The sequence below is a fragment of the Ptychodera flava genome, chromosome 18, assembly GCF_041260155.1.
Source record: "Ptychodera flava strain L36383 chromosome 18, AS_Pfla_20210202, whole genome shotgun sequence".
NCBI lineage: Eukaryota > Metazoa > Hemichordata > Enteropneusta > Ptychoderidae > Ptychodera > Ptychodera flava.
Window position 1 is genome coordinate 21582659 of NC_091945.1, and position 15267 is coordinate 21597925.

General features: G+C 39.4%; 1 protein-coding gene across 8 annotated transcripts in view; it reads left to right on the forward strand.

Moving 5' to 3' along the window:
- LOC139117142 (peptidyl-prolyl cis-trans isomerase G-like) overlaps positions 1–15267 on the forward strand; it is a 30265-nt gene that overhangs the window by 2052 nt on the left and 12946 nt on the right. For 2 of the 8 annotated variants that reach the window (XM_070679997.1, XM_070680000.1), the window contains exons 2-14: positions 247–323; positions 1057–1131; positions 1681–1788; positions 4033–4077; positions 5208–5295; positions 6796–6825; positions 7814–7959; positions 8779–8995; positions 10488–10613; positions 11300–11420; positions 12026–12195; positions 13008–13139; positions 13605–13793. In XM_070679997.1, coding sequence (XP_070536098.1) covers positions 266–323; positions 1057–1131; positions 1681–1788; positions 4033–4077; positions 5208–5295; positions 6796–6825; positions 7814–7959; positions 8779–8995; positions 10488–10613; positions 11300–11420; positions 12026–12195; positions 13008–13139; positions 13605–13793 — 1505 coding nt within the window. In that variant the 5' untranslated portion in view covers positions 247–265. Of the gene's footprint in view, positions 1–246; positions 324–701; positions 727–1056; positions 1132–1399; positions 1429–1680; positions 1789–4032; positions 4078–5207; positions 5296–6095; positions 6211–6795; positions 6826–7813; positions 7960–8778; positions 8996–10487; positions 10614–11299; positions 11421–12025; positions 12196–13007; positions 13140–13604; positions 13794–15267 lie in introns of those variants that run through there. The other 6 variants (XM_070679999.1, XM_070680002.1, XM_070679998.1 and 3 more) reach the window with 6 other exon arrangements.

Below are 15267 nucleotides of genomic sequence, written 5' to 3' on the forward strand. Positions count from 1 at the left end.
CCTGTACTCTGGCAAGAAGAGGTAAAGTATGTATTTTTGAAAAAGTATACTGAACAGTTTGTTCAAATTATTATAGTCCAGGAAGTGTGTGTCCATAACCAATCTGTGCAGGAGTGTTTTGTGTTTCCACACAACTGTGCAAAGTTCAAGATTTGTTTCTCATAAAGCTGCTATTCACTCTAACTCTCGTGATGGTTTCGTCGTATCAACTTTCGTAACTGGTGTTATGATATTTTGGTTTTGCAGTGTCTGGGAGTAACCTGCCATGGCCACCTTGGTAAGGCCGCGTTGTTTCTTCGACGTAGAGCTCAATGGGCTCTCAGGTAGGTTGGTCTCTGCAAATTTAGCGGTGGGTTCATAAAATTTCTAGTTCTTGATAAATAAAGTAAAAAGTCTTGCAAACAAACAAACAACATAAACAAACAATTGACACAGTCAGGGAACTAATGATAGGATTATTTGAAGACTTAAGTAGCAGATTTCTTCCAAATCATGATTTTGATCTGTCAGGCATGATGTCATAGCTTGACCTGGCTTGACCTCGAGTGCCTTTCATCCTTTAGGTAGCCATTTATATTTGTTTTCACTTGACCTATGGTGCCCTTGCTGCATTGGAATTTTTTCCTGCTCTGAAATGTCCCCAGCGATCTAACCTTCACTGATTTGTGTATTACACAGTGCTGTATCATTGTTTTTGACAGTGAACTTTAACATTGCTACTGGGAGGTAAGTGTGTAAAAACATACTGTACAATGTACAGGACATCAGGTTTGTACAAGCTTCACCACTCTTTAGGAGCCATAGGCTTCTGCCTGACCCAATCTGTGATGATGTAAACCCTCAATGTTTCGGTCAGAATGCTAATCAATATGGCCAACATTCATAATTCTAGTTCACCTGTGAGAATGGTGTAGTGTAAACAGTTTAATCACTTTCTTTCCACCCCTATTTCTCAGTGCAAAGGCTCAACCACACCATTGAAATAAATACTGGTTGTTTCAATATTGGTCGTGAGAGGGTTACAGAACCAAAAACAATGTTCTCATCTCTTTTCAGTTGGGAGGATCATCTTCGAACTCTATGCAGACGTTTGCCCTAAAACATGTGAAAATTTTAGGGCCCTGTGTACCGGTAAGTCTAGTTTCCTGTGTGACAAATATTGATATTAACGTAACTTCTACCTCTATACTTGTTTAAATTTATTGTCTTATTTATACTAATGTTTGCAACATTTCAAATAATAATTTTATAATGATGATTTTACTAGAGTATTCCATAATTATAGGAATCTGTCTGAAAAGACTATTTGCTGCCAAGTTAGCTGTTGTGATGCCGATATTGTACATTTTGTTATCTTTTCCTGTCACCATATCACTTCTGTCTTCTTTCACTGTGCCAGGGCTGTGGATCCAAACGGTATGTGTTTCAGTAAGCAAGCTATACATTTCTTGCAAAACTGCATTTCTCAGAGACTATACCCTTGCATTTCACATTTCAGTATTGAGCATTGAACCGTGGAAAGATACAAAATTTTACAATCTTATTTTGACATCTTTTTTTACTTCGAATATTTTAATATCCAACTTGGATATCTAAGTGTGTTATATACAGCATAAACTAGTTCACGTCAGGAGATTGATTCCTTTTCATATACTTGTGTTTCCCTTTCACGAAATGCAGGAGAGAAGGGTACCGGAAAGAATACAGAAAAGCATCTGTACTACAAAGGCAGTCCATTTCATCGCATCGTGAAAGATTTCATGATTCAGGGCGGGGATTTCACCGCAGGTACGAACATCTGATAAAGAAAATGTTTCATTCTTCTCGTAGTGTTCCTCGCACAGTGCAAGGAGTGGTTTATTTTTGAAGCTGGGCATGACATTAGAATGTACAACAATCCGTCAAAACAATCTGTGGTTTGATGAAAGCATGTGTACTCTCCTGATGGCACATGTCGGATTCATGCTTTCAAAAGTGCTACTGAAAAACTCTAAAGGCGCGCATATCAAATGTCTCCAGCAACCTATTTGAGCAATGCTCTGTGTTTGAAAGAGTGATCTTTACACTCTCAAACACTCATTTGGTGAATTTCACTTGCCATACGCATGCTTTAACCCTTTCCTGCCAAGTCGGTGAAAATCCGCTTGAAATTCGGTGTAGACAGAATCTAAGCACTGGTGACCGTATTCTCCCAACCGGTGGAAATCGGGCCCTTTTTGGGTACCCCCTTTCCTGCCAAGTCGACGGCACTACGTTTTGCTATCCCCTGTGCGTTTAGGGGTCATCCGAGGAGAGGTTTTCTGACAAGGAACGCCTTTTCCCCTCGAAATGGGTTCGCAGGGAGTCGATAGACAGGGAAAGATGCAGAAACCTGTCCGCCAGTCCCCCACACCCGAGGGGGGCTGGGTTTTTTTTACCGCTTTTTAGCGGACTTGGCAGGATAGCATGGTGACGTTTTCTGGCGGAGTTGGACGTACTTGGCTGCCTGGCACTATAGAGATTGCTGCCGAACTTGACCAACTCGGCAATGCTAATCTAGAAGGCTACCTCTTGCAAACGACTTGGCAGATATGCCGATGGTGCGAGACGAAAGTCACTTATTCAGTTGTGCGTGACTGAAAATGAGAACGTATTTTTGACGGGACGCCTCGACTTGTTCCTCCGATGGAACGGATATGAACGACTCGGAAATACCATTACAAACTGGTGTCCGACGTACTAAGCTGGGCTTCAGCTCTGCAAGTTCAAGCCAGGCAACGTCCTTCACCGCCTTGGCCGTGCCATTCAATGGACGTAGCTTTGGATTTTTTATTTATTCCATCGTCCGAAGTATTGGCTCTGGTTTGTAGGCAAACGTATCCTCTTGCCGACGCATTAGTAACTACGTACGCTGTTTGCGTACAGAGAATTCAAAAGGTGACATAAGGTCAATATGCTACGGGGATACCGCCTGCAGTTAGCAGGGACTGCTTTTGTTATGCAAACCAGCTAGCAGTACAATATGGCTGCCAGGCATGTGGACACGTCGATGGCTAGAACAATGGAAGCATATTGCGTTGCACCCGTGCATCGCAAAAGTGAACTGAAGACTTGGGTGTAGTGACTGGTTATCACTGGTTAGCTGCAGCCCAAGCCATTAAGTCAGTAATGAACGGTAACACTCGTAAGCCAACTCCCAACTGAGCTGGCTAAACTACGTTGAGCTGTGCTTCAATGGCTCAGCCATGTCGTTAATACAACAGCAAAAACGTAGTTTTTGTGCTACACTGCCAAGTCGTTTAAGGTACGTATTCAATTGACCCTACCCTGGGGAAACAGGACAGGTTTGACGGTGCTTCTGCACCCTAGCACGACCCTCAGGGTCTCTGACTAACAGACGAGTGAGGTGATGTTTGTGCCTAGCGGACGTGCGTAATACTGAAGGAGTTTATTTCCGAAAAAATAAACATGAAACGGCAATAAAATGACGCACTCCCAGGGCAAACAAAGCTGGTGACCTCAATTTTTTTCTGCAGCAACCCTTGAGCTCCTTCCCCTGTCTACGGGCATGTAGAAATTATCGAAGTCTAACACGTATAAGTACGGCTAAAACTACCCTGAAAAAGGGCGATTTCTGCCAAAATGCCTGGCAGGATAACATGCAGGAGAGCCACTTTTGCAGGCACATATTATGGGGCGGTTTTCTACTGACTTGGGAGGATAACGGACAAGGGCGCTCGGCAGGAAAAGGGTTAATGACCATCTTTCCCTGAACAGTACGGTCCTTTACTGTTTGAAATTCAATCATATGTTCAAGTCATAAATGGATTTTCATAAATTAACATAATGAATGCACAAATACAATCTATGTTGCACATAAAAAGAGTAATAGTTTATGAATAAAAACAATTAGATGTTAAAATTTTTCAAGGAAAGCAAGGGTTAAACCCCTTTCACAGCTGTTCTATTGATATCAGTCATACCCTACAGAAGACAATGGGGATATACCACACACATTCATGGCGTACTGTTTCTTGGTTTTGATTCCCACAGGCAATGGTACTGGAGGAGAATCTATTTATGGAGGGATGTTTAAAGGTAAAACAGATGGTACTGGATTCATGGGTCTCTGAATCCTTGGTTAGCTTAAGTGACTGTGTATCACAAATGTCTTATGGTTGTCTTATTTGCACTACCAATATTTTCCATGAAGATTTTCAATCATAATTTTTTTGCTGACATTCTTTCTAAGGATACATGTGGTTTGCAAAACAGATATAATATCTCTCACTCAAATTTATAAATACTCTTGAAAGCTTTGGAGACTATGTATGAAGGAGAATTTCAGGAAATCTTTGTGATTACATACATTGCTTTGACATGCTACCTTTTGTATGGGAGTGATTTGAACAGATGTGACAGCTGGGCTGTTCTATTATGTGCAGGGGGAGTATAATAGAGGTGGTGGGAATGTTATTTACAAGCTACTTGTTCTGACTTGAATTTGGTGTTGTATCCTCTTCAGCCGACATTGCCATGATATTACTTGACACCAATTTTCAGGTCATGACCCTGAAACAAATATTATGAGTACAAGGTCAAAAACAACACTCAATATTAACCATACTTTTTATGTTTTGCACCTTCCACAGTGTTTTCAACAGCTTTGAAAAACTGCGGTTGTTAAATAAACATAATGCTACCCAATTTGGATATTCTTATGTTATGCAAATGAGCTAGTGTCTGTTGTTATTTGCATGTGAATAGATATGTCAAAAAACACCGGCAGTTGACCCCACAGTATGCCCTTATGGAGAATCCTGATTAATAGTCCTAATATCAACGAGCACTGAACAGGTGACACAGGAAACTGAATTGAGCTTGTTGCAAGCAGTTTGAATTAAAAAGTCCATAAAGTACCACGGTTACTTTTCGCAAACTTCAGGCTTGCAGTAGTGATCTTAAAAACCTCACTGAATGGTGAGATGATTGAGTGACTGTAACATAAAATATGTCACTAGAATCATCATGTAGTAATTTCTGCAACATCTATTGACAATCGTAGATGATTTCAAAAAAAATTCTATGCTCTTCTGAGAAATTTGATACATTTGAGGCCATGTTTGATACAAATTTTGAATCGGTTGGTGTATGCGCACACGCTCCGTACAGTTCATTAATTGTTCTGTATCCCTTTTCTCTGTTTCCTGACGATATACTTTTTCCAGATGAAAATTTCATCTTAAAACATGAGCAGGAGTTCCTCCTCTCCATGGCCAACTGTGGCAAGGATAGTAACGGATCTCAGTTCTTTATGTAAGTATTCATTGAAAAAGAAGTTTGTAATTCTACCTGTGTGTATGGGTCTGAGATTTGGAGGGTCTGTCTAGCTTGCTTACAGCTGCTGGGTATTCTTCAGTTGAGCTCACAGCGGTGAAATACTGGCGTGTGGCAAGCTATGCAAGCGAGAGATAGAGATAGCCAAGGAGTGAGTGAGAAAGCGAGCGACCGAGAAACAGAGAGAGAGAGAGAGAGAGAGAAACAGAGAGAGAGAGAGAGAGAGAGAGAGAAGATATGAGAGTGAATCATGCTTTGGGGCTTGGGAATTCATCACTAACTGACGATATAAGCTATTCTGCATGGTTTTGCCATTTTGTTGATGATACTGATCTATCTTTGCATTAAATCTGTAAAGTAAAAAAAAAAATGTAAAAAAAAAGTTTTGTACTTCAAGACGTGTTCCTTCTTGAAACCAAGTTACTAATTATGTTGCATCAATCAATGGTTGCAGTCTTTGCTCATTTTCTTGTAGTGCTCGATCCATAACTTGCTTTTTAGTATCTCTTCTATAAAACATCCGCTGCTTTGAATATAACCTCATTGCACTCACACAATTGACCAGCACTGTCTTTTACTTCCAGAGAGGAAGCGAAACTCACAACATTCGGAGTGAGCCCCCCTGGGCCGGCATAAAAATCCCCCTCCATCAACTGTTCTGTCACGAGGTGCGATGCTAGTGATAGCAATCAGTTGATGCAGGGGGAAGCAGCAAGGTGTTTCAATTCAAAGGATTTTGTTTGCTATTGATACTAAAGCACTGCCTAGGGGGTCTTGTACTAACCACCTATGATTGTGTAACTTTTGTATCAGTTTTGTATGACCTTTTTTGTCTTTTTGCCATTTATATAAAATTATTTACAGAATTTCATGTACCTTTCCAGAAAGTTGAAGGTAATTGGCTCCAAACAATATAGTGTCTACGCCAGCACTCACATACCATTTTTTTTTCCTTTCCTATTTTGTTAAATCCCACAACATGCTTACTCCCCAAGGGAGAACCCCTCATGTCAGAATTCCTTCACGTTGTAGTTTATTGTGGCAATGTAGTTTTTAGATTGTTCTAAGACTGAAATCACAGAAAACAGTCTCTTATGTTGTGACACACTCAAATTATAAGCTAAGCGTAGCTGCTGTCTGTATGTGTAAAGAAAGTGGTTCAAGTTACACAGTGTTGTTAAAGAATTGCCAAGGCATTGATATGTCTCAAAGTATCACCGATTACTAAGTTTTGCCAAAAAAACCCAGAAGAGTGATTTTTGTCTCTGAGAAAAAAATGCTTACAGGTCAATAATGAACTGTACATATGTGGCAAGAATGTATATCTGAATCCAACTGTGTCATTTTGATTACGGGTTTGTGTGATGGTCATCTGTTTTGTATTCCTTTGCAATGTCACCGCTAACATTTCAACCCTGTTGCTTGTTTTTTCCATGTGCCGTCTCTCCTCTCTGTGTGTACCTAATCTGACCCTTGCAGTACCACAAAACCGGCGCCACATCTGGATGGGTAAGTTTAATGGAAACCTAACCCTAGGCCAGTTTCAGTGATGCCTTTAACCCTTTCACCCCCAGTTCCCTGTATACAGGTCCAACTTTACCATAGAAAACAATGGCTTTGGGACAAACCATGGTGGTGAAAGGGTTAAATTTAATTCACAGTTGTAAAGGTTTAGTGAGCATGAACTCGCGATTTGTCGAGGGAATACTATCATTTTCAAAATATGAATGACTTAGCCATACACCAGACAATTGGTAGGGTAAGAACTAAACACTGAAGTGTTGGGTTGGTCAGGTTAAGTTGAAAATTTTAAGAAAATTTTTTAACTCCGTTTTGTGAGATAGTAAAAGAGCTGAGTATGCCTTAGAAAGGCAACATTTTAACAGGAAACTTAGAAAGGCAGCATTCTTACAGGAAGCTAAGTGTATGTAACTGGAGGAATACCTGCCATGATTGAAATTTAAATATTTAACATTCACTGTGATGCTACTGTGTCAGTCCAACAGTGAATAACCTCTTTCCATTTAAGGTGGTATGCACCTCGAAAGTGAAAGACTTAAACTTTTGCTAAAACCTTCCTTAAGGAATCTTTTAACAATTCTCTTTCAAAATCAAGAATAAAAATTGGGGGTCACCATGCAAATTTTTGAACTACAGAATCAAATAACCCAACATTTACAGATATTTGAAATTCAAAATGGCCGTCATGTTAACTCTATGGGTGAAAAATTAAATTTTGGCTCTTCTAAAACATGAGATAGTAAAAGTTTTTCTTTTTCCAAAAGCTTTAAAATGAGCCCCCACAAGTGGTAGATCAGAAAAAAATTGTCGAAATTTGAGAGTATGAATATCTGTCCCCGAGGCGAGTTCTACCTTAACTTTTGTCTACTGGTTTTGGCCACACCTATTGTGTATGGACCTGTTGATAATAGAGTTGTGCCAAGGGCTTCCATGATTCCTATGTGCGGAATTTCCAGTTTTCTCATTTGTCAAACAGAGTGCATGTGGTCTTTGGTCGTGTCATCGACGGAATGCAGCTGGTCAGAGATATTGAATCCCAGAAAACTGACGCCAACAGCAGACCCTATGCAGACATCAGGATAGCCAACTGTGGGGAGCTGGTCCTGAAACAGAGAACCAAAAGTGAGCTTGAACCTCAAACAGCTTTATGTGTGTTCAGTGTCTCGTGACACAGGTCATGACTTTTGCCTTCTAGTAATGCATAGGAGACTGCTCCTTGTGTCATAAAATGTGAATTTCTAAATTGCATTACGTGTAGACAAATGTTAACACAAGGATATGATACTTCTAGGTACGGTAAGCCAGACAGAATGTTGCTTTAATGTTTAAGATATTTTATTTATATATTTAGTCCATGGACATGATTAATTACCCTTTTTAAAAATTCATGATTTGCTGAGCAGTTTTCTTCGCAGAAAATGTAATAAGAAATGAATTCTGCAATTTATTCAAAGATAGCTTTCACTTTCTTTGTTCTGTCCCCAGTAAGTGAGGTGAGGAACTAATAACGTTTCTTTAAAATGAAAAAAGGATCAGTAAGAATGGATTGAGTGGCTGAACCCAAGACCTTAAGAGAATTTTTGTCCAGCATGTTCCCAACTTGTATATGTATGCAATAAACCACACCCAGCAATAGTACACGTATATCACAAGGTTTTGACAAGTTCACGACAGCAAGTGCATATATGGAGTGAACTGGTCAAAATCTCATGGTATACCTGTTGCTGAGATAGTTTATTGCTATTATATCACAACAGTATATTGAAATTTTGGTGTGAAAAGTATAAATTGGGATTTTTTCTAGCATAGAGCTTGCGCATATTCTAACTGTGCTATATCCTGAATATTGCATGGTTATTTTTACATCTTGACCAATCAGTTTACTGTATCTGTGCCATCAATATGCTGATATGATACAATTATCCTCATTGGTCTATTCAGCCAAGAAAAGGAAAGTCAGTACATCAGTGTCAGAGAGTGATTCCAGCAGTGATTCCGAAAATTCGGATTCATCGTCAGACTCCGACAGTGACAGCGACAGTGAGAGTACAGACAGTGAAGCTGAAAGGAAGAGGAGGAAAGCAAAGAGGAAAGAAGCCAAGAGGCGGAAGAGGGAGAAGAAGAGAAAGAAAAACAGAAAGAAAGAAATGGGTGGAAGGTTTGTTATTTTTTTGTTCATGACGACTAACGTATGTGTTTAAGGTAGCATGTGCCTCAAAGTTGAAAGACTTAAGGTTTTACTCCATGTTTCCTTAAGGAAATTGTAAACTATAACCTTTTGAAATCAAGAATGAAAATCAGGGGTCACCGTGAAACGTTTGATACTAGAGAAAAATATTACCCAACACTTACAGATGTTTGAAATTCAAAATGGCCACCATCCCTGTTTTAACTCTGTGGGGGGAAATTAAATTTCGATTTTCAGAAAAATAAGCTTGTGAAAACTTTATTAACTCCGCAAGCATCAAAATGAGTCCTCACAAGTGATAGACCACAAAACAGTTATAAACATTTTTGAGTCTGAATATCTGTCCCTGAGGCGCATTCTACCTTAATATACCTTGGGTACATGTGACATGTTTCAGTGAGAATGACTCCTGCTGATATGGAGCGTCTTAAATGATCTTTTCAAGTATATAGGTAAATCTGTTCTGAACAGGAAAAAGATTTAACGTCTTGCATATCTAATGAGGTAAATTTGCTGCACCAAATATTCCGTGAACATACATATGATTTCACAGGAATTTTCCAGCACTGAAGGTACATGGGAAGTCAATACGGTGCTGGAAATTTCCAGTATTCAGTGTATATAACATATATTATAGCCCAAACATGGGACTATGTGCCCGAGGGTAAGTGACCATTTGCCCGACGTAAGGAGGGCAAATGGTCTCCTGCCCCAAGGGTACATAGTTCCTTGTTTGGGCTATAATGTTTTTTATTACATGCCTCTCTTACTCAGTTTGCACCAAAATATTTACGTTTATTGGCAAATTATAGTCAAATGCTTTATTTTCATTTTAGACGAAAAACGTTAAAATAGAACGATTTTCATCATCGAATGGCGCATTGATATATTTAAACTACTGTTATGCGGTTTATCAATATTTTTATGCAAAATTTTCCAAAAGCGGATTTTCTGTGCAAAACATGAAATTTCAAGACTTTTACAACCAAAAATTTTCAAGTTGAAAATAGTTCCGGTTCACTTTCAGTCCAGTGATGACTATGTGGCCCGCAACGTCATCGGCGAGTTACCATTAAATCCTTTGGAGCGTGTGACGTTTGATATACCAGGATAATAAGTAGTTACAATGTTACTCATGGTTAAAAATTCAAGATTTTGAGTTTTATTAGCGTATAATTAGCATGGAATTTTGCAAATCACTCATGTACAAATGGCATTCTGTGAAGGTTCTTGTTATGGCAGTAAAGCTGAGAAGTTATATACCATTTAAAGTTAATTACACCAGTGACTCTTTCCTCAAAAATAGAAGTTTAGAGCCAAACAAGTCTGCAGAAATGTTTTATAGCCTGGTTCGTGACAAGAGAATTAAACAAGGACTACAAGAAGTGTCTTTGATGATCTTCATGATGCCACTGTTCGGAAGATTACATCCCTCAAAGTCCTGTCTTTTATTCCTTTCCAGTGGGAGCGAGGAGAAGCCTAGTGAACCACAGTATATGTGTTCAATCAATCCGGAAGAGATTCCAGAAATTCCGGCCAATAAGTTCCTGATGAGAAAAGACCCAAACAAACCAAAGGAAGAGAAAAAGTGAGTGGCCAACATCTTCAGACTGTCATTAATGTTTCCTACAGATTGGGAAAACAGGGGGAAATAAATTAAATAATGATAATTTGCATATTCCTTTGTTGTGAAAAAGTGTATTTTTTTGTATGGTTATGAAGCAATGGATAGATTGCTAGAAAAACTGAGGGTGGCCTCCCCACTTCAAAATCCCCTCGTGGAGAACCCTAATCCATTGAGAAAAGGGTTGAGAGCTTATCAAGTTTGTGAAGGAATAGCCTGTGGTTTTGCATAAACAGTGAAATACAGTGTAGCCGATTTGTCCATTATCTGGGCAACTACGAACATTCTCAGATGACCCAGTTTGATACATTGTTGGTGTAGGTGCCTATCAGAAATTATGATATTTAAATTTGAAATTTTTGTAATTGCACAGTGTCATGCCAAGGCTACAGTGTATGCAGTGGTGTTATAGGACAGTTGTGTGTTAATAAAGTTGCGCATTCTGTACTTTATCTATATCAGTCTATATTTTTTATTTATATTCGCTTTTGTCTTATATTTCAGTTTGTGCATGTATTTTTCCCCTAATCACAGTCATTATGTCAGTCAGGTCATTCTATCACAAAAAGGCAACTCCTTGAGATGGAGATGGACCATTATCTTGTTAACATGTTGTTTATACTTTCCTTCTCTATTGCACTTACTAACAGTGAACAAAGGGTGAAATCACCGCCAGCTTACGGTTCAGGGAGACCAATCCGCTCAGTGCCATATCACAAACCAATGGCGGTGTCCAAATCTGGACGCAATGTCAAAGGACGGGGAACCTTTGTAAGTCAAATCATCGCTTTCAAAGTAAAATAATGTGAATAATTCCTGGGGGCCCTTGGTGGCACCCTCTGGAAGTCTTGATTTAGCTCTGATTATTTGGTAGGTTCTGTATCCAATTATCAGTCGGACCTTAATGTCAAGTATTTTCACTTCATAGCTCATCTTACAGCAGTATCTCAGTCACAGTCCCTGCACCATGAACTCCGCCTCATTGTAAGTTTGGCAGAGTGAACTGTATTAATTTCTTACCGTAACGTTATTTTCGGTAATACCTTTGGTTTCAAAGTAACGTATTGAAAACAGATCCTTAATCCTGGCTCAATTTCACAAATTTTCTCCCGGCAGACAATATTTTGAAACGATGTTGAATACATTTTAAAACAATATGTGTAATCAGTATTAGTGAACTGTGTACAATATTTGCTTTTCTTATACAGTACCTGAATATACATGGAAACTGGCAGTTTGGAAGCATCAATCTGTGTTTTCATACATACAGAAGTTTTCCTTTTCCTGTTTATATAGCCAAGTAATAACTTTGATGTGAAGCATAGAGTTAAAATGTTCACCAACAGTGAACTGATATCAAACTTTCTGATCTTCAGAGGTATAGATCACCCTCAGGGTCAAGGTCACGGAGCGAAACTCCTCCCCATTGGAAAGAAGAACAGCAGAGGTCGCGACCTTTCAGAGAAGTAGAGGAAGCTCAGAGGGTCAGGTCACCTGACAGGTGGCAGAGAGGTCGTTCACCCGGCGACTTTTCCTCAGGAAAAAAGTAAGAGTTTACCGTTGGCATTGATTGTTTCAGGAATTACATGTATTTGCAGCATTGCTGTAACTTAGAATTTGGATATTGAATGTCATGTGTCATATAATTGTGAACTTGACACTGGCTGTTGATTTGACCAAGATAAATTGTCATCTAATGGCATGGAAGAATGCATTCATGTTAGTCTTGTTGTAGCATACTAAATGCTTTGAAGACTAGTCTTGTCACGTAAGCCTTAGCACAATTATGCACTGCAGTAATGGCTGAACGTGTCAGCCCTACACCATATAATGTAATACCTTCAAATTTCCCTGTGACACAGAGTACTGTTGAGTCCATGGCCTTTGAACTTGGCTTAGAGAGCACACTGATGATGAGGATCTACAAAACTGTGATTGTGATATGATTCGGGCACAAACATCATTACATGCTAAACAGATTTTCTGACCTTTGCCTGATAAAGCACGCACTTGAAGGTTATTTCATGTGTCGTGCCCACAGACATGTTGAGGACAGTCTTGTAATGGTTGTCAGTGCGGCGTATGTCAGCGAGCAGATCTGTAAAGAACTAATAATTTTCATGAGAAAGAGTGAAAGGGCAGAAGTCAAGAAATGCTGACTGTACCTTGAATGCCACCACAAGAAAGAGATCATGAATATTTTACCCATTCACCACCATGGTTTGGCCCAAGCCCATTCTTATCAGTGGTTACTGTGGACCTGTTCAAAGGAAATTGGGGGTGAACAGGTTGAACAGTCCTCAAATTACTGAGGTCTGACATCCAAAAACAAACGGAAATTCTTTTCAATAATTACAGGACAGGTGGACGCAGAAGACATGACAGGCATTCAGACAGTGATGATTACAGTGATTCTGAGGACGCCAGACGGTACAAAGAGAAGAAAAAGCATGATCACAAGAAACACAAAAAGGATAAACACGCATACAGGTATGTTGATTCAAATCATGTGCATGTTAACAGTGTAAATTACTGGAGGCTTGCTTTTTGTTGCGTATCATGCTTTGCTTGCAATAATGGATCGATGTAGTTTCTCTCACAGATCACTGGAATGCAAGTCATGTTTTCAATTTTCGTTACCACTTTTAACCTCACCAGGACAACAATTTTGCTTTCTGTAGTGTAGTTTATATCTTGTGGATGTCCAAATACCCTTCTGAACTCTGCCCCACACCAGCAATAATGCATCTAACTCACATTTAAACAGTTTGTCAATTTTTCATCGTGTGCTGGTATGCCCAGGTATTGCATGTGTTTAATGAATTTTTCTTGTGTGTGCGTGTGTTTTAACATCAATGTTCATTACGGTTCAGTTTTTTCTACCCTCCGCCTGAACTCATGGAGGGGTTATGAATGAGAGGGGTGTGCAACTTATCTTTGTGTTCTTGTTCACAGGTCAAAACAAAAGAAGGTCCACAAACACAAGAAGGATTCCAAGAGGCGTAAAAGACACCAGGAGAGCTCAGAAAGTGAAGTTTGGAAATCTCGCTCCAGGGAGAGGGATAGAGACTCCTCGGATAGCGGGGAATACCGATCGGAGCGATCAGCATCTTCTCATGACGTTACTGCAGACAGGATTAAACAGTGAGTTTGAGTCACACATGCCAACAAAAGTAGATTAGGCGGAAATAGTGTGGTTCCTGTTACAAAAAAATTACATGTAGGGTAGGTAGGTAGGTAGGCCTTAATAAAATCAGAGTAACATGCTATAAAATAGCTAGGCATTTTTATTCTTTTCTATCATTTCAAAATATCAAACTGACGGTTCAATTTGTTTTTCTTTCTGTCCGTAGGGCCTGAAAACCATGGGTTATTGCCCCCTTCATCCCTACATTCCATTCACATTGGCTCCACAGTTTTAAACTTCCGCTGAAGCTCACTCAGTGCCAGTTCTACGCGACACATTCGACACAATTGGCACGCAAATGAACGCAACCAAGAGCCGCTTTGGTAGATAGTGTGGAATTTCAGAGGATATAGATACTTAGGATTTTTCCAAAGAGCCACAGTCTTCAGGCGGAAACTAACTCACATCAAAACTTACAAGCCGCTGCTTAAATGTAACTGCCATATAAACAAAAAATGTTAAACGCAAAATAAAAGCATTTCGTACCATTGTAGCCGTATGCATTAGTCTGAATTATTTCAGTATTCAAGGAGGTGCAGTGTCATGCTTTTGACATAATGGGATCTCAAGGCTAAACTTTAAGGTCATTTTGAGAAAAATCTGGGTCATATAACTTCATGACAAAAGACATCCTGTAACATCCATCACGTTTTAATGTTTTTCAAGTTGCCTTGGTAAACTGTCACGCAGATTAAGCATTCTTATAATTGTGATAACTTATTACTCTAGAAATCTTTGAAATTATGATAATATCAAGGCATTGCTGGTGATGGGAGGTTCTCTCTCTCTTTCTTTCTCTCTCTTTCTTCAAAACTGATGAAATTGACAGCAATTTTGTACTTATACAAAATCATACAAAGTCCCTCTCAGACTAGTCACATGCGGTTCCCCTTCTTTTAAATTTTTTTCTAGTCTTGTGAAATTTTGCAAAATGACGTTCAATCTGTGCAGTTTGACCTGGAGTACATGATCCCACTACCAGTATTACGTACTTTCCATTTGCTACAGCTCAGATTTATGCTATGTCAGCTGTCACATTTCAAAATTTGAAGTCAACAGAGGCAACTTTTCAGCCTGAGGTCACACATGCAGGGCCACCCATTGTCGATTCACACAGAATGTAACTGTCTAGCTAAGGGGTCAACTAGCCAGATTTGCATAAGGGAGTGTATTATCAGATGAGATGACCTAGAGTTGACCTTTCAGAAAAGCAGAGTTTTAAAAAAATAATTCTCCCAATTGTGACTGTTTATGAAACCAGTTTAGGATAAATTTTCAAATCAGTCATTGAGAAATTTGTGGCCCTGCCGCAATTTGCAATCATGGTCATCAGCAAATCTTCAACACAGGTACATTTTGTATTCAGTACACAAGTGAAGCTTGAGGGTCTAAAAGCTGAATAGTGTGTAGGAAATAAATGGCAGCCACACT